Source organism: Mustelus asterias, chromosome 25, assembly GCF_964213995.1.
Source record: "Mustelus asterias chromosome 25, sMusAst1.hap1.1, whole genome shotgun sequence".
Taxonomy (NCBI): Eukaryota; Metazoa; Chordata; class Chondrichthyes; order Carcharhiniformes; family Triakidae; genus Mustelus; species Mustelus asterias.
In genome coordinates, this window is record NC_135825.1 from 1,903,462 (window position 1) to 1,922,978 (window position 19,517).

The following is a 19,517-nucleotide window of genomic DNA, read 5'->3' on the forward strand; positions in this document are numbered from 1 at the left end:
CTATTACAAGGGGGCATAACTATAGGGTTCGTGGTGGGAGATACAGGACGGATATCAGAGGTAGGTTCTTTACGCAGAGAGTGGTTGGGGTGTGGAATGGACTGCCTGCAGTGATAGTGGAGTCAGACACTTTAGAAACATTTAAGCGGTTATTGGATAGGCACATGGAGCACACCAGGATGATAGGGAGTGGGATAGCTTGATCTTGGTTTCAGATAAAGCTCGGCACAACATCGTGGGCCGAAGGGCCTGTTCTGTGCTGTACTGTTCTATGTTCTAACAGCCAATTTAAGATAATTGGTCAAGCTTGTAAGGTGGCTTATTTATTCTTACTAGAAGTGACTTGCATTCATACACAGGGAACCACTCTCTGCAGACAAAAGGAATATGTTCAAGACTTGCGCCTTTTTTAAAATTACCCAACAACTTGGGGAGCCAATAATCTCCTCTTACTTCCTCCTTAGCAGCCAGTGATAACCTGCTAACCAATTAGCACCCGTTTCCTGTGTAGTATATATTGTAGTGACTCTTTGAAATTTGGCATTCTTGTGTTTGTCCTGGTGAATATAAGACAGCAACGTCCCTTTTCTCAGCGATATTCATGTACTGTAGCACTAAGCAACTCCTTGCTCTTGTCGCAATGATGTTAGTCTTGGTGATTCCAAAACAGGCTCAGCCTAGATCAGCACTGAGCATAAACTCACCTTCATAAAAAGAATGTACTTAAAATATGTTTCACAGACAACAAAAATCCAGAAAATCTATTGAGAATAAGAGAAGTTAAAGCTCGCTCCCTGCATGTTAAATCACTGGCCACAATCGAGTCAGGAATCCATTGAGGTTTTCTCCCAAATATGAGCTGCAAACTCCAAATGGAATTAAATCACCGGAAACTTCCGTCCTCACCTGCGGCTGCATTCCCCAGGGCCGCTGCAGTGACTGGACTTTTGACTAACTGAAATTCCTGTTCTCACTGACAGCGGGGATGGGATGAATGAGTTCAGAGAATCCTGCCCAACGTGTTTGTGGCTTTGTTACCTGCTATCAATAACCGTACTCATGTCTTTTAAACTCCCTCTACACTGTCCCCATCAAACACTCCCAGGACAGGTACAGCACGGGGTTAGATACAGAGTAAAGCTCCCTCTACACTGTCCCCATCAAACACTCCCAGGACAGGTACAGCACGGGGTTAGATACAGAGTAAAGCTCCCTCTACACTGTCCCCATCAAACACTCCCAGGACAGGTACAGCACGGGGTTAGATACAGAGTAAAGCTCCCTCTACACTGTCCCCATCAAACATCCCCAGGACAGGTACAGCACGGGGTTAGATACAGAGTAAAGCTCCCTCTACACTGTCCCCCATCAAACACTCCCAGGACAGGTACAGCACAGGGTTAGATACAGAGTAAAGCTCCCTCTACACTGTTCCCCCATCAAACACTCCCAGGACAGGTACAGAACGGGGTTAGATACAGAGTAAAGCTCCCTCTACACTGTTCCCCCATCAAACACTCCCAGGACAGGTACAGAACGGGGTTAGATACAGAGTAAAGCTCCCTCTACACTGTCCCCATCAAACACTCCCAGGACAGGTATAGCACGGGGTTAGATACAGAGTAAAGCTCTCTCTGCACTGTCTCATCAAACACTCCTGGGACAGGTACAGCACGGGGTTAGATACAGAGTAAAGCTCCCTCTGCAATGTTCCAATCAAACACTCGCAGGACAGACACAGCACAGGTTTAGATACAGAGTAAAGCTCCCTCTGCACTGTCACCATCAAACACTCCCAGGACAGATACAGCACAGGGTTAGAAACAGAGTGAAGCTCCCTCTACACTGTCCCCATCAAACACTCCCAGGACAGGTACATAAGAACTGGGAGCAGGAGTAGGCCATCTGGCCCCTCGAGCCTGCTCCGCCATTCAATAAGATCATGGCTGATCTTTTTGTGGACTCAACTCCACTTACCCGCCTGCTCACCATAACCCTTAATTATTTTACTGTTCAAAAATTTGTCTATCCTTGCCTTATAAACATTCAGTGAGGTAGCCTCAACTGCTTCACTGGGCGGGGAATTCCACAGATTCACAACCCTTTGTGTGAAGTTCCTCCTCAACTCAGTCCTAAATCTGCTTCCCCTTATTTTGAGGCTATGCCCCTTTGTTCTAGTTTCACCCGCCAGTGGAAACAACTTCCCTGCTTCTATCTTATCTATTCCCTTCATAATCTTATATGTTTCTATAAGATCTCCCCTCATTCTTCTGAATTCCAATGAGTATAGCCCCAGTCTACTCAGTCTCTCCTCATAAGCCAACCCTCTCAACTCCGGAATCAACCTCGTGAATCTCCTCTGCACCCCCTCCATGCCAGTATATCCTTTCTCAAGTAAGGAGACCAAAACTGTACACAGTACTCCAGGTGTGGCCTCACCAGCACCTTATACAGCTGCAACATAACCTTGCTGTTTTTAAACTCCATCCCTCTAGCAATAAAGGACAAACTTCCATTTGCCTTCTTACAGCACGGGGTTGGATACAGAGTAAATCTCTCATCAAAATATTGATCATAATCCCAATTATGGCAATGTGTCCCCAGCTGCTTTAATAATCCTCGAATCCAACCCTATTGGGCACACTGATTGAATTGGCCTTTTGTATGTTTAATTCGGAATGAGGGGCCATTGGGTAACCTCGGTTTGTCACCGCAATGGACTGGATTGTGGAGATTGGATTCTTTCAATCGGCAGAATTTCACCAGACATCAGCGGACTCAGAGCCAGGCCTGAGGGCAAGTGTCAGAGTTTTAATGTTGCACCCGCCTGGGATTTGTGACTTTCTTATCTTATCCAAGCCACATCCCATGGGAGGAATCAGGTCTGACATTGTTATCATGGATTCGGGGAATGATAGAGAAGCCAGGTGTCCCATTGTCACTCAGCCTCGTTCTTTGGTTGAGTTACAAGTGTGAAGGAAACACTCTGTCCAGATAACCCTGGCTGAGCCGGGACTTAAACAATGAAAACGCAAAGGCTAAACGATGGCAGAGAGAGAGAGTATAAAGACATCCATTCATTGACAGTCATTGGACTTATCTGCTGCAATCTTTGTAGTGAAATGTATGGAATCATTATCGAAGAATTGTCAAGCTATGATTTCTTCCATTCTGTTAGGCACCTCAGTAACGAGCACGCACTCGATGACCGCAGCACAGCCCAGTGTCGGGTTCAGATGCAAGTCGTACAACAACTCGAAATTCAGGTTGGTATATTTTTTTCACTCGGATCTCTCTGCAATGGGAGTTCGCCTCTTGGAAGTGATTTGAGAGAGTTGCCCCCTCCTGCCCCAACCCCCCTTCCCACACACACAGCACATGTCAAAGGAAAAACTTTGAACTATTCTGCCTTGTAGAAGGGAATGCATCATGGAATCATAGAAATTACATAGGGGAGGGAGGCCATTCAGCCCATCACATCTGTCAAAGTTAGCTCTTCACCTGCAGCTGTGTTGTCCAATCCCATTCTTCTGCCTTTCTCTGTATCCTTGTATAATCTTTCCTTGCAAATGTTACATGAATTCCTTTCTAAACAAAGTTCCAGTTGGTGCTTCAATAGCCCCATGTGATAAAGCATCCCCGTGTTCTAACCCTGCCTCCTCTCATTCTCTCAGTGACAACGCTTTGTCTGTCTCGCTTTGTTGCTATTTTACCCAGAACCTCTCAAACCTTTAAAGAATTTCAAACAATTCCAATGATAAATTAAATAATCTCTCAACCTTCTCTGTTCCATTGAAGAAAGTCATAATTTAACATACAAACATACAAATTAGGAGCAGGAGTAGGCCATTCGGCCCCTCCAGCCTGTTCTGCCATTTGACAAGATCTTGGCTGGTCTCATCTCCACTTTCCTATCCACCCCCCATACCCTTTGATTCCCTTGTCAATCAAGGATCTGTCTAACGCAGCCTGGAGAATATTCAATGACCTTCACTGCTCTCTGAGGAAGAGAATTCCACAGACTCATGACCCTCTGACCTGATTTTCCATGCCTGTCTTTATAACCACATTCCTGATATCATTTGGATGAATCTTCAGCTGTGGTGTTCTCACAACTCAGCGAACCGGCCTCCATTACAGCATTGCAATCTCGCTAATGCCTCTGTCTTTGAAAACTGGGAGGTTTAGCTTCATATCTTCTCCACATTGTCCTGCAATTCCCTGATCATCTGATGGACTGCCGTTTGGAGTTACTATACACTGTTCCGCTCTCCATGTTATAATAAAGATATGGAGGCACTGGAGAAGGTGGAGAAAAAAGACTAACGAGGATGATTCCAGGATTGAGAGGTTCTAACTATCAGGAATGTTTGAACAGGTTACGATTCTTTCTTCTAGAGAAAGAGGAAAGTTGATAAAGGTCCTTAAGAAGTGTTTGATTGTGTTGGTGTGGAGAGTGTGGCCTGAATATTAACAAGTGGTGGTTGATGTGGGTGGGTTTCAGGCAGGAAACCTCCCATGTGACACTGCTGTGATGGACAGGTTCCTGTCTGGGGTTGACCCCAGGGAGTGAGACAAGATAAGTCCAGTCCATGACCCCCATGAGGTGTCTGATCCTGGGTAATGGTACAATCTTTGGCAGAAAGGAAATCCAATCCTTGCCCCAGAGGTCTGATTTACCCCCCTCCCCCCCCGATCCCAGGCAGAGTCCAGCCCCAGTGGGTTCTGATCCTAGACTCTGGGAAGGCCCAAACCATGACATGATGGTGGTTTGACCCCCGTGAGGTGGGGTGGGGGGGGGAATGGGGATTTTGGAATGGATGGGGGGGAAGGGGGATAGCAGAAATGAGGGTGGGGGGATAAGGAGGTTGTGGGGGGCGCAATTCTGAGGGCCATTTTGTTTTGAAGTTCTGATGGGGTGGATGGGGGAACTTGTTGGGGAAGGGGGGTGGGGGGTGAGGGGGGCGGTGCCTTGGAGAAACATTTCAGTTACTCCCAGCCCACACGCAGTGCTGTAAAGGCATTTAACTTTTCCCGGAAGTTGTCCTCATCCCTCGTCAGCTGCTGTGTTACCTCAGGCCTGGGAAACGTGACCATTTATGGGAAAAGGAGAGGCTTCCAGCCTCAATGGAACATTGAAGTTGCCAACCAGCACCCTGGGAGTGGGCTCGCTGCTCGCTGTTTGCACGTCTCCATTCAACTCGACATGGGTGGGTTCGGTGGTGAGGCGGGGGACAGGATTTTTCGAATTCTCATGTCTGCCCCAACCCCAAATCACCTGCTTTTGGTGTTAAAGTTCAACCTGATATCTGTGGGTGCGTTAATATAATACAGTCACTAATAAATCCAATGCAGAATTCAGGAGAAACGTCTTTACCCAGAGGTTGGTGAGAATGAGGAGCACATCGTCATGAGGGACAGTTGAAGGGAATAGTATCGATGTGTTAAAAGGAAGTGGACAGACACGCGAGGGAGGTGGAAGAATGCGCTGAGAGGGTGAGATAGGCACAGTAAGAAGTCTCACAACATCAGGTTAAAGTCCAATAGGCTTATTTGGAATCTCAAGCTTTCGGAGCACTGCTCCTTCATCAAGTGAGTGACTAAGTCACTCACCTGATGAAGGAGCAGAGCTCCGAAAGCTCGTGATTCCAAATAAACCTGTTGGACTTTAACCTGATGTTGTGAGACTTCTTACTGTGCCCACCCCAGTCCTTAAAAAGTGTTTGATTGTGTTGGTGTGGAGGGTGTGGCCTGAATATTAACAAGTGGTGGTTGATGCGGGCGGCAACTCCGCATCATGGTGAGATGGAGCAGGGGGAGAGGAGGTTCGGTATTAGCCTGGAGTGACGGATGCTCCAAGGAGATTAAACAATCCCTGAACTTACAGCTGCCAGGTATTTCTCTTTAAGCTGCTTGCCCCAACTAAGAGATGAAACTTATAAAGCCTTTGCAAAGCTCCCATTTTGTGAGTGATCGGGTGCTGACTTCGCTCTTGACCTCTAACCGATGCTCAATGCAATTGGGTTGAAGTAGTTTTTTTTTATGTCCACAGTTGTCAAAAGAGAGCGAGCGTCTTCAGGCGATGATGGCCCACCTGCACATGCGGCCGTCAGATCCAAAACCTTTTGCGCAGCCTGTAAGTATTTCAGCTGACGTTCCAACCTCACCCAAACTCAAATTGACTTTCAAAGAAAGAATGGTATTTCTGTTGAATATTTCACAACCTCCGAACAATCCAAAGTGCTTCACATCCAATGAACCACTTTTGATTTGTAGTCACTGTCAAAATGTAGGAAAGATGGCAGCCAATTTGTGCACAGCAAGCTCCCACAAGCAGCCTGGAAATAATGAGCAAATATCTGTTTCAGTGATAATTGGTTGGGGGGAATATTGCCTAGGACATTAGAATAATTCCCCCGCTCTTCTTCAAGATAGTGCTATGGGACCTTTAACCCCTGTCTAAGGCAAGGCCAAGGTAATGCCCCGTTCAATGGGCAGCAGCCACGATCTTCTGACAGAGAGCCCAGAGTGCCAGCACTGAGGCAGGACAGAAACATCAGCCTTTGAAGAGTTTGATTTGATTTGATTTGATTTATTATTGTCACATGTATTAACATACAGTGAAAAGTATTGTTTCTTGCACACTATACAGACAAAGCATACTGTTCATAGAGAAGGAAAGGAGAGAGTGCAGAATGTAGTGTTACAGTCACAGCTAGGGTGTAGAGAAAGATCAACTTAATGCAAGGTAGGTCCATTCAAAAGTCTGATGGCAGCAGGGAAGAAGCTGTTCTTGAGTCGATTGGTACGTGACCTCAGACTTTTGTACCTCTTTCCCGACAGAAGAAGGTGGAAGAGAGAATGTCTGAGGTGCGTGGGGTCCTTAATTATGCTGGCTGCTTTGCCGAGGCAGCGGGAAGTGTAGACAGAGTCAATGGATGGGAGACTGATTTGCGTGATGGATTGGGCTACATTCACGATCTTTTGTAGTTCCTTGCGGTCTTGGGCAGAGCAGGAGCCCATACCAAGCTGTGATACAACCAGAAAGAATGCATTCTATGGTGCGTCTGTAAAAATTGGTGAGAGTCGTAGCTGAGATGCCAAATTTCTTTAGTCTTCTGAAAAAAGTAGAGGCATTGGTGGGCTTTCTTAACTATAGTGTCGGCAAGGGGGGACCAGGACAGGTTGTTGGTGATCTGGACACCGAGAAACTTGAAGCTCTCGACCATTTCTATTTTGTCCCCGTTGATGTAGACAGGAGCATGTTCTCCTTTACGCTTCCTGAAGTCAATGACAATCTCCTTTGTTTTGTTGACGTTGAGGGAGAGATTATTGTCGTCGCATCAGTTTGAGACTGTGCAATGTACAACAAACCCCGGAGCTGTTTTCTCTGGCCCGTGCTGCAGTAGTTTATGTGTCTGTTGTATATAATTTATTGAACGTAAATTCATCAAGAACAGAATAAACAGCATAAAGTGAATCTGTGGAAGTTTATTGGCAAAGCTCATCTACCCTCAACATAACATAAACCATGGAGCAGTATACTGACGCAAACTGAAGCTGGGTTACCGCAAGAAACAGTCCGATCTGGACAGCAACCAGATTGTGTTCATGTAAATAAATCTCATCTAGCTTTGGAAAGAGAAACCAAATGAGACAAAATGATTTTTGTGATAAGGTTAGTAACTGAGTTACCTGGTGTACATTCCCACCAATGTTTGGTTTTCCTTCTGTCCTGTTCCATCCTCCTTGAAATATCTACCACTCATCAATCATCTATTATTCAACTGATCTGTGTAACTCCAAATGATTTGAATTCCTCTTCCTCTTTTCCTCTCTCTCTCCTGTTGCCCCCCCCACTCTCTCCCTTTGTTCAATCTCTTCTTCATTCCTCTATCACTCCTTACCCATCTCCTTCTCTCCCCTCCTCTTTCCTTCTTGCTTACAATCACCTTCTTTCTTCTTTCTTCTCCTCCCATTCTGTTTCTTTCTCATTCCCTCCTTCCTCATCTTTCTTATTCTGCCATTCTCTCTCTCTCTCTCACCTTAATCTTCTCTAATCCTCTCTCTCACTCTGAAACTTTCCCCCTTTCCGAGCAATCCTCCAGCTCTCCTGGCATCTTGAGGAGTGTGAACTAAATATAAATGTGAAGGATTTCTCTGAGTGGCCGGTGGAATCGGGTCACCCAATCAGATCACAGAGAACGGGAACACTGAAATGGTGCATCTTTCCCAGCAGCCAATCAGCTTCACCATGGTGAAGTCAATTGTACGCTCTGGCAATCCGCTCCTAACCCTTTCCTGCTCGTGACTGAATCCTGGAGGTAGAAAGTAAACAGAGTTGTATTTCTATTCCACTATTCACTAACTCAGGCACTCCAAAGCACTTTGCAATTAATCAAGCACTTTCAAAGTGTGGCCACTGAATGCACAGCAAGATCCCATAAAGAGCAATCGGGTAATGAGCAGCCAATCTGTTTCAGTAATGCCAGTTGAGATATTGGACAAGTCAATGGGGTGAACCTCCCTGCTCCTCTTTCACTAACACCATTGGCTCATTTACATCCACCCAAGAGAGTAGCCATGTCCTCAGTTTGACATCTCAGCTGGAAGGTGGCACCTCTGACAGTGCAGTGCTCCTTCAGTACTGCACCAGGAGTGTTCATCTAGACTTTGGCCAGAATTTTCCAGCTGTTTACGCTGGCGAGATCTTCCGGTCTCACTGACGGCACACCCTCGCCGTGGCTTTCCCGGCAGTGTGGGGTGGGATCAATGGGAAATCCCATTGACAGCGGTGGAACCAGAAGCTCTCGCTGCCGGAGAACAGCACCCAGCTTCCCACCGTGAGAAACAGACCACAGGGAGGCCAGCGATTCCCACCCTGCAGTGGGACTTGAGGGAAGAGAGTGATTCACTGAGCCATGAGCAGCACCTGGAGAAGATGGAGCTTTAAGAATCAGGATACTTGGACAATCCGGAAGAGGACTTGGATTAAATCAGGTTTCACATTGGACGAGCCCAGCTGTATTAATTGTGTTCACTCCAAAACGCCGCCGTGAGTAACACAATATGTTGTTGGTCACCTTTTCAAATTGTTAGTGTCCAATGATTGTCTGACACTTCCTCACAAGTTCACAGTCAAAAGTTTCCTTTAGGTTTGTCAGTGAAGTTGAATCTGGCTGGTTATTGGGTGAGTCTTTTTGATTTGATTTATTATTGTCACATGTATTAACATACAGTGAAAAGTATTGTTTCTTGCGCGCTATACAGACAAAACATACCGTTCATAGAGAAGGAAACAAGAGAGTGCAGAATGTAGTGTTACAGTCATAGCTAGGGTGTAGAGAAAGATCAACTTAATGCAAGGTAGGTCCATTCAAAAGTCTGACGGCAGTGGGAGAAAAGCTGTTCTTGAGTCGGTTGGTACACGACCTCAGACTTTTGTACCTTTTTCCCAAAGGAAGAAGGTGGAAGAGAGAATGTCCGGGGTGCGTGGGGTCCTTAATTATGCTGGCTGCTTTGCCGAGGCAGCGGGAAGTGTAGCCAGAGTCAATGGATGGGAGGCTGGTTTGCGTGATGGATTGGGCTACATTCACGACCTTTTGTAGTTCCTTGTGGTCTTGGGCAGAGCAGGAGCCACACCAAGCTGTGATACAACCAGAAAGAATGTTTTCTATGGTGCATCTGTAAAAGTTGGTGAGAGTTGTAGCTGACATGTCAAATTTCCTTAGTCTTCTGAGAAAGTAGAGGTGTTGGTGGGCTTTCTTAACTATAGTGTCGGCATGGGGGGACCAGGACAGGTTGTTGGTGATCTGGACACCTAAAAACTTGAAGCTCTCAACTTCTACTTCGTTCCCTTTGATGTAGACAGGGGCATGTTCTACTTTGCGCTTCCTGAAGGCGATGACAATCTCCTTCGTTTTGTTGACATTGAGGGAGAGATTATTGTTGCTGCACCAGTTCACCAGATTCTCTATCTCATTCCTGTACTCTGTCTCATCATTGTTTGAGATCCGACCCACTATTGTGGTGTGGTCAGCAAACTTGAAAATTGAATTGGAGGGGAATTTGGCCACACAGTCATAGATATATAAAGAGTATAATAAGGGGCTGACAACACAGCCTTATGGGACATCGGTGTTGAGGATGATCGTAGAGGAGGTGTTGTTGCCTATCCTCACTGATTGTGGCTGTCTGGGCAGTACACTGGTATGGACACCTGGTGAGGACAGGGTGATGCCTGATTGTGACGAGAAGCTTGTTAATGGCCCCAGTTAAGGTTCTCAGGTGAAGGAGGGGTATTTCTGAGGTTTCTGACGGAGTGCGGCCAGTGTGTGTGTGTGAGCTTGCAGTGTTGCTGCTCTGCCCCTAGATGCCGCTAGCTTCTTAAACTGGCAATAAGTCACATTTCCTGGACCATTGCTGACATCTAGTGGCAGATTCCTGGTATTTCACTGAACTATTTTTTCCCCCAAACTCTCTTTTTATATTTATGGCAAGGCCAACATTTCTTGTCCATTCTTAGTTGTCCTTTTGTGAAAGTGATGGTGAGTCACATTCAGGTACTGCTGCAGTCCACCTGCTGAAGGTACTCTCTATAAGGCACAAGTCAGGAGTGTGATGGAACACTCTCCACTTGCCTGGATGGGTGCAGCTCCAACAACATTCAATATTGACACCATCCGCGACCAAGTAGCCCCATTTACCACAATAAACATTCACTCCCTCCACCACTGACACAGCCGCGTGCACCATCTACAAGATCCACTGCAGCAACTCACCAAGGCTCCTTAGACAAACGTGTGACCTCTACCTTCTTGAAGGCCAAGGGCAGCAGAAACATGGGAAAACCACCACCTGTATCTGCCCTCCAAGTCACTGACCATCCTGACTTGGAAATATATCGCTGTTCTTTCACAGTCGCGAGGTCAGAATCCTGGAATTCCCTCCCTAACAGCACTGAGGGTGTACCTACACCACATGGACTGCAGCGCTTCAGGAAGGCAGCTCATCACCACCTTCTAAAGGGCAATTAGGGATGGGCTACAAATGCTGGGCCTGGCCAGTAACACCCACATCCCATGAAACAAAGGAATTGGAAATGGTGTGATATCGGGAAGAAAGGGAGAGGCAGTGAAAATGATTTTCTGTTCTCTGGTCCAAATGGAATTCCTGAATTACGGAAACATGCTGTTTTCTGCAGCATTTTTTCCTCTTCATCTCCAGTTTTCTCCCTCTCACACCTGCCTTCCTCAAATCCATTTCTGCTGCTTCCTCTGCCGTTCTCTGCTGTTCCGTGAACCTTCATCAAAATAAAATGCAAAATTCTAAATTCAGCAAAAAATAATTTTCTACACGACGCTGACTGTCCTTCCAATCTTCATCCTTCCCATCTTCCCATGCCACTGACCCTGTCCTTTCTCTGTCCTGGGGAGGACACCATTGGTGTAACTTGTATCAAATTGATGTTGCATTCCTGTAACAGACCTGATGCTGATTCGCTAAAGTAGCAGTGGGTGTGGTCATTTGGTAACCGGAGCAAGAGCTTCACCAGGATATTACCAGAACAAAGAGATTATAACAAAGGTTATACCTACAGGTTACAACTCAGCAATGACTGAACAGCCTACTTTTCCAGAGAAAAGCTGGGAGGCCCGAATAAAGATCTCGGAGATAATGAACAGGGTGAAGATGTGACGAAGATGTTTCTTCTTCTAGCGAGACTAGGGACCAAAAATATGCGTTCGTCACTCAGAAACCCTGCCAGAAATTCAGGAGAAACTTTACCTGGAAAGTGGAGAGAATGTGCAACTCACTATTGAGTTCTTGCTGACTAAGTGCCGCTTGGGGCGGCACGGTGGCACAGTGGTTAACACTGCTGCCTCACAGCGCCAGGGTCCCAGGTTCAATTCCGGCCTCAAGTCACTGTCTGTGTGGAGTTTGCACATTCTCCCCGTATCTGCGTGGGTTTCCTCTGGGTGCTCCGGTTTCCTCCCACAGTCCAAAGATGTGCGAGTTAAGTTGATTGGCCATGCTAAATTGACCCTAATGTCAGGGGATTAGCAGGGTAAATGCATGGGGTTGCGGTAATAGGGCCTGGATGGGATTGTGGTCAGTACAGACTCGATGGGCCAAATGGCCTCCTTCTGTACTGTAGGGATTCCATGATTCTACTATGATTCTAAGTAATGTGCAATTCACTACAACAGGGAGTAGTTGAGAGGAATGGGATCGACACGTTTAATGAAAAGTTGGATAAACACACAAGAGAGAAAGGAATGGGATATGGTGACTGGGTGAGATGAAGGGATGTGGGAGGAGGTTTGTGTGGGGAATAAATACTGGCAAGGTCTAGTTGGCCCATGTGGCCTGTGTGTGTCCTGCAGCCTCAGTGTAACTTGTATATTCCGTCTTGTTGCGTGTTAAAGTAACTGATCTGGGCAGGCTGCCTATTGACTGCATCAACTTTAGTAACAACAGATTAGGGAAGAGAAAAATAAATGAGTTCCAATTCCTGTCACTTATTGCTGGAAGGTAAACCTGGGCAGGTGTCGGTCGAGGACAGATTGAGTTCAATGTGATGCGCTACTTGGTGGAATAGCCTGTCAGCATTTACTGTTTAGCTTCATCCCTGAACAAGGTCCCCTTGGACAAGCTCGAGAGGGGAGCCAACCAGTCAGGTTGTCCCCTACAAGAGTGAGCAACTTCAGGACAGGAGGGAGAAGTAAAGTGATTGGTTTGTGAGTGTATTTTTCGTTGTAACGTTTAGCAAGATGTGACTGAATTCTCCTCCAAACGCGACTGGGTAGTCAGTGTAAGATTCTGTCTCTGTAAACCTCTCCTCTGGGACCTAAGTCGGATGCTGTCAAGTGACACATCTGTTAATTGGAACTTCAGTGGAACAATCTTATGTACCAATTAGTGGCGATAAGTCTGGATCTCTCAGTTCAGGCTACACAAAGGCTGAAACTCCAGATCATTTCTCAGAGACACTTATTCTTTCTGTTTTCTGTCCTTTTTCCCCCAATCCCACGTCCTTCCTGCTGATCACCGTTTGCCCTTAGCTGAACCTGGTGTCGAATGTCACGCTTTCCAAGGGTTCCACAGACATTTTCCCAGAAAGTTTACCTCACACGCCGACCTCAGCCGCCACACCGATCACCCCGGTGAGACAGGGGCCCTCTGTCATCAGCTCAGCAAGTTTACACAACATGGGAGCCATTCGGAGAAGACATTCCGATAAATACTGCATGCCGTTATCCTCAGGTAAGAGGCTTTTAATCTTCAGTGTATTGTTCATGAATTAAAATTGTAGGATGATGCACTACAGCTAGAGGTCATTCAGCCCATCATACTGGTACTATCTCTTTGGAAGAGTTATCTATCCCACCACCACCTTCTCGGCCTTTTGGCTAAGATCAAGCATCAGATTAAGCCGAAGATGGGTTTGGCGGTTGGGGGGGTGGTGGGGGGGGCGGGGGGGCAATGCCTTATCTTGTCAGCTTGGATCTTGTTTGAATCTCTTGTGGGGACCATGAATTGGATTCAGAATTTGGTTTTTGGAGCAAGCAAGGAGTGGATTTGGGTTTGCCGGGTCCACTCTGAGCAATGGCTTTGTAATTTTAAGGATGGAGTAATTGTTTTATAAATTAAGGATGGACACACGATGTATGTAGAAAATATGAATATCATCGTACCTTCTGTACTGACCATTTTGGAATGTTTGTAATGTTCTGGTGCAGAAGGTGAAGTCGCATAGGATCAGAGGTGAGCTGGCAAGGTCGATACAAAACTAGCTCGGTCAAAGAAGACAGAGGGTAACAGTGGAAGGGTGCGTTTCTGAATGGAGGGCTGTGACAAGTGGTGTTCCTCAGGGATCAGTGCTGGGACCTTTGCTGTTTGTAATATATATAAATGATTTGGAGGAAAATGTAACTGGATTGATTAGTAAGTTTGCGGACTAGTTGGTGGATTTGCGGATAGCGATGAGGACCATCAGAGGATACAGCAGGATATAGATCAGTTGGAGACTTGGGCGGAGAGATGGCAGATGGAGTTTAATCCGGACAAATGTGAGGTAATGCATTTTGGAAGGTCTAATACAGATAGGAAATATACAGTAAATGGCAGAACCCTTAAGAGTATTGATAGGCAAAGGGATCTGAGTGTACAGGTACACAGATCACTGAAAGTGGCAACGCAGGTGGAGAAGGTAATCAAGAAGGCATACAACATGCTTGCCTTCATCGGCCGGGGTATTGAGTTTAAATATTTGGCAAGTCATGTTGCAGCTTTATAGAATCTTAGTTAGGCCGCACTTGCAATATAATGTTCAATTCTGGTCGCCATACTATCAGAAGGATGTGGAGGCTTTGGAGAAGGTACAGAAAAGATTTACCAGGATGTTGCCTGGTATGGAGGGCATTAGCTATGAGGAGAGGTTGGAGAAACTTGGTTTGTTCTCACTGGAGCGACGGAGGTTGAGGGGTGACCTGAAAGAAGTCTACAAGATTATGAGAGGCATGGACAGAGTGGATAGTCAGAAGCTTTTTCCCAGGGTGGAAGAGTCAATTACTAGGGGGCATAGGTTTAAGATGCGAGGGGCAAGGTTTGAAGGAGATATACGAGGCAGATGTTTTGCACAGAGAGTAGTGAGTGCCTGGAACTCGTTGCCGGGGGAGGTAGTGGAAATGGATACGGTAGTGACTTTTAAGGGGCGTCTTGACAAGTACATGAATAGGATGGGAATAGAGGGATATGTTCCCCGGAGAGGTAGGGGGGTTTTGTTAAGTCGGGCAGCATGGTCGGTGCAGGCTTGGAGGGCCGAAGGGCCTATTCCTGTGCTGTAATTTTCTTTGTTCTTTGTTCCCTTTGTTCCTTCAGATATTTCACAAATAAAGTATATTTTTGTAAAGAAAAGACATGTCGGGATGGGCAATAAATGCCGGCCCAGCCAATAATGTCCTCACCCTGTCTAAAAGATTAACGACTGAAGTGACACATGACCCTCTCCTGCCATGCATGTCCTTTCGTGATGACATGATCCCGTTATATATTCTGGACGAAGTGAATCATGTTGCTCAGAATTCACTCTGTCAGTCAGAAATCCCAACGAAAGAATAATTACTGTATACGTGACATTTATCAGGGTTATGTTTTCCCTCCTCTGCTATTTATCAGGGTAATGTTTTCCCTCCTCTGCTATTTATCAGGGTAATGTTTTCCCTCCTCTGCTGATGAGAAGCAGACCCATTAAAAACAGGAGGTACGAAACCCACCTGACAAGAAGTCGGTCTGTAACTATAACCATTGTGTGCTTAACTTAAACAACTCAAACTTCAAACATGCTCATTCATAAGACCATAAGACATAGGAGCAGAAGTAAGGCCATTCGGCCCATCGAGTCCACTCCACCATTCAATCATGGTTGATTTCAACTCCATTTACCCGCTCTCTCCCCATAGCCCTTAATTCCTCGAGAAATCAAGAATTTATCAATTTCTGTCTTGAAGACGCTCAACGTCTCGGCCTCCACAGCCCTCTGTGGCAATGAATTCCACAGACCCACCACTCTCTGGCTGAAGAAATTTCTCCTCATCTCTGTTCTAAAGTGACTCCCTTTTATTCTAAGGCTGTGCCCCCGCGTCCTAGTCTCCCCTGTTAATGGAAACAACTTCCCTACGTCCATCCTATCTAAGCCGTTCATTATCTTGTAAGTTTCTATCAGATCTCCCCTCAACCTCCTAAACTCCAATGAATATAATCCCACGATCCTCAGACGTTCATCGTATGTCAGGCCTACCATTCCTGGGATCATCCGTGTGAATCTCCGCTGGACCCGCTCCAGTGCCAGTATGTCCTTCCTGAGGTGTGGGGCCCAAAATTGCTCACAGTACTCCAAATGGGGCCTAACCAGTGCTTTATAAAGCCTCAGAAGTACATCCCTGCTTTTGTATTCCAAGCCTCTTGAGATAAATGACAACATTACATTTGCTTTCTTAATTACGGACTCAACCTGCAAGTTTACCTTTAGAGAATCCTGGACTAGGACTCCCAAGTCCCTTTGCACTTTAGCATTATGAATTTTGTCACCGTTTAGAAAATAGTCCATGCCTCTATTCTTTTTTCCAAAGTGTACGACCTCGCACTTGCCCACGTTGAATTTCATCAGCCACTTCTTGGACCACTCTCCTAAACTGTCTAAATCTTTCTGCAGCCTCCCCACCTCCTCAATACTACCTGCCCCTCCACCTATCTTTGTATCATCGGCAAACTTGGCCAGAATGCTCCCAGTCCCGTCATCTAGATCGTTAATATATAAAGAGAACAGCTGTGGCCCCAACACTGAACCCTGCGGGACACCACTTGTCACCGGTTGCCATTCTGAGAAAGAACCTTTTATCCCAACTCTCTGCCTTCTGTCTGACAGCCAATCGTCAATCCATGTTAGTACCTTGCCTCGAATACCAGACTTACACTCGATTGGTTCCAACACAGCTTTGAACTCAGGAGAGAGACGCCATTGCGCCCTCTCCGTGATGGGGTCATGACGACGGGAGGTGACGTGTTGCCCTCTGGTGGTGGGATCTTATGGTCCCGTCGTCATTAACAGGGTTTCCTGTTGAGCGGACTTCTCACCCGTGGCGAGGGTGCGACGTCAGCAGCACTGTAAGACCCCGCCAACGTGAACGGCAGCAAGGCCCAGAACATCTCCTTTCCTCATTGGACTGGAAACAAGTGTGAGATAGAATATTTCCCTGAACACACTTGGGGAAACTCTTCCCACCTCTGTCCCTCACACTAATTCTATCCCAGTTTATATACAGATAAGGATTGATATCAAATATTCAACATTAACACACTTGTGTTCTCTGTTCTCTTCCAGAACTCGCTCAGAATCATGAGTTTTACAAGAATGCCGATGTTCGACCTCCTTTTACATACGCTTCCCTCATCCGGCAGGTGAGTAAACTGCCCATCCCTTAATCTGGGAGATGGTCTAAGCTCCTGGTTATACTAATCTCCTGAAGGAACTTCCCGCTGACACTCTGCCACCTCCCAGTGTGAGAAGCATTATTATTCACAATGACAAGTGAGCCAAGATCCTGATAGGTAGCATGACAGAGAGTTAAATGTTTCACCACTCACATGATCATGTTTATTTATCAGAATAGGTCCAATTGCATCTAAATTTAAAGCACAGAAACAGGTCATTCAGCCCACGTGGTCCTGACTGGGTGTTTATTCTACACATGAGTCTCTTCCCACTCTGATGGAAAGTGAAGGGAATTTGCATTGTTTCTGTTGAATTTTGGAGTTGCTGTCATTGACGCTTTAACAATGATGAGACCAGTTGTTGCAGGAAAATGATCCTCTGGTGAAATGTTTGTACAGTAAGAAGTCTCACAACACCAGGTTAAAGTCCAACAGGTTTATTTGGTAGCAAATACCATAAGCTTTCGGAGCACAGCTCCTTCGTCAGATGGAGTGAATATCTGTTCTCCAACAGCACACAGACACAGAAATCAAGTTACAGAATACTAATTAGAATGCGAATCTCTACAGCCAGCCAGGTCTTAAAGGTACAGACAATGTGGGTGGAGGGAGCATTCAACACAGGTTAAAGAGATGTGTATTGTCTCCAGACAGAACAGCTGGTGAAATTCTACAAGCCCAGGAGGCAAGCTGTGGGGGTTACTGATAATGTGACATAAATCCAACATCCCGGTTTAGGCCGTCCTCATGTGTGCGGAACTTGGCTATCAGTTTCTGCTCAGCAACTCTGCGCTGTCGTGTGTCGTGAAGGCCGCCTTGGAGAACGCTTACCTGAAGATCCAAGGCTGAATGCCCGTGACTGCTGAAGTGCTCCCCCACAGGAAGAGAACAGTTTTGCCTGGTGATTGTCGAGCGGTGTTCATTCATCCGTTGTCGTAGCGTCTGCATGGTTTCCCCAATGTACCATGTCTCAGGACATGTGCCACGAAATGTTTGTCACAGTGCAGAGAGAGGTCAGAAAATCTTTCTGTCCAAACTTTATCAAGTTCAAAAAGAGCCAAAAAGAAAAGGCATAGGAAGATGCAATGAAATGTGATTGGGGTAGATAGTTCCATAGGGAGAACTTGCATTAGCATTGGGTATGATGGACCGAATGGCCTCCTTCTGTTCTCTAGTATTTGCAATTCTGTGATATAATCCAACCTTTCCAATTCCAAATTGCCCCAATCCCATCTCTCTGCAGAGACATGGAAGATTTCTCTTGAATCGATTTAGACTGTTTGCTTCAATCTCAATGTGTTTGCAATCCATCACCTTTTGCACTGTGTATGTATGTGGTACTGTCCTCCCCTATCTAGTCCACAAATACTTGTTCTACCCCCCCCTCTCCTGACCTGTCCTTTACCATCCCATCATCTCTGCCCTGCGCTGTTCGCTTTTTCTCTGAAAAAAGTAAAGTTTATTTATTAGTCACAAGTTAACACTGCAATGAAGTTAATGTGAAAACCCCCTAATCGCCACACTCTGACGCCTGTTCAGATACACTGAGGGGGAATTTAGCATGGTCAATGCTTCCTAACCTGCATGTCTTTCGGGCTGTGGGAGGAAACCAGAGCACCCGGAGGAAACCCACGCAGACGCGGGGAGAACGTGCAGACTCCACACAGACAGTGACCCAAGCCGGGAATCGAACCCGGGTCCCTGGCGCTGTGAGGCAGCAGTGCTAACCTACTGTGCCACTGGGTCACCCAGGCCGCCCAAGACGAGACTGGGCTGTGAGACTGGTCCTTTCCTGCTGCCCCATTTCACTGTTTCATGCCAGCCTTTTCTTCCCTGTAGGCAATCTTGGAAGCGCCTGACAGACAGTTAACACTCAACGAAATTTATAACTGGTTTACAAGAATGTTTGCATACTTCCGGAGAAACACAGCCACGTGGAAGGTGAGTGTCAGAAGAAGCTCGATTCTTTAAGTCTATATTTTAAATAACCCTTCGATTACATGGTATGATAAATATCAAACAGTTAGGAAGACCTGCATTTATTTAGCAACTTTCATAACCTCAGGACATCCCAGAGTGTTGTTGATGTGCAGTCGCTGCTTTAATGAGGAAAAAATGGCAGCCAATTTATACACAGCAAACTCCCACAAACACCAGGTATTGGCTGGATAATCTGTGTTAGTGATGCTGTTTGAAGGATAGTTATTGGTCAGGACATCAGGAAAAACTCCCCCCTCTTCTTGAAAATAGTGCAATGCGATCCTTATATCCAACTGAAAGCACAGGTGGTGTCTGGGTTTGACATCTTTCTGACAGTGCAGCATTCCCTGTGTCCTGCACTCAATATTATCATTATCATTAGCACCTTTTGCCTGAGATCATAGGATAGAATAGAATCCCTACAGTATAGAAGGAGGCCATTCGGCCCATCGAATCTGCACCGACCACAACCCCACACAGGCCCTATTCCCGTAACCCTGCGCATTTGCCCTGCTAATCCCCCTGACACTAAGGGTCAATTT

The 19,517-nt window shown here is 46.2% G+C and overlaps 1 protein-coding gene across 2 annotated transcripts in view; it reads left to right on the top strand.

Moving 5' to 3' along the window:
- Positions 1-19,517, top strand: part of foxp4 (forkhead box P4) — a 447,909-nt gene that overhangs the window by 332,939 nt on the left and 95,453 nt on the right. For both annotated transcript variants that reach the window (XM_078241974.1, XM_078241973.1), the window contains exons 9-13: positions 3,179-3,266; positions 6,053-6,136; positions 13,065-13,266; positions 16,886-16,962; positions 18,835-18,936. In XM_078241974.1, coding sequence (XP_078098100.1) covers positions 3,179-3,266; positions 6,053-6,136; positions 13,065-13,266; positions 16,886-16,962; positions 18,835-18,936 — 553 coding nt within the window. The remainder of the gene's footprint in view (positions 1-3,178; positions 3,267-6,052; positions 6,137-13,064; positions 13,267-16,885; positions 16,963-18,834; positions 18,937-19,517) is intronic.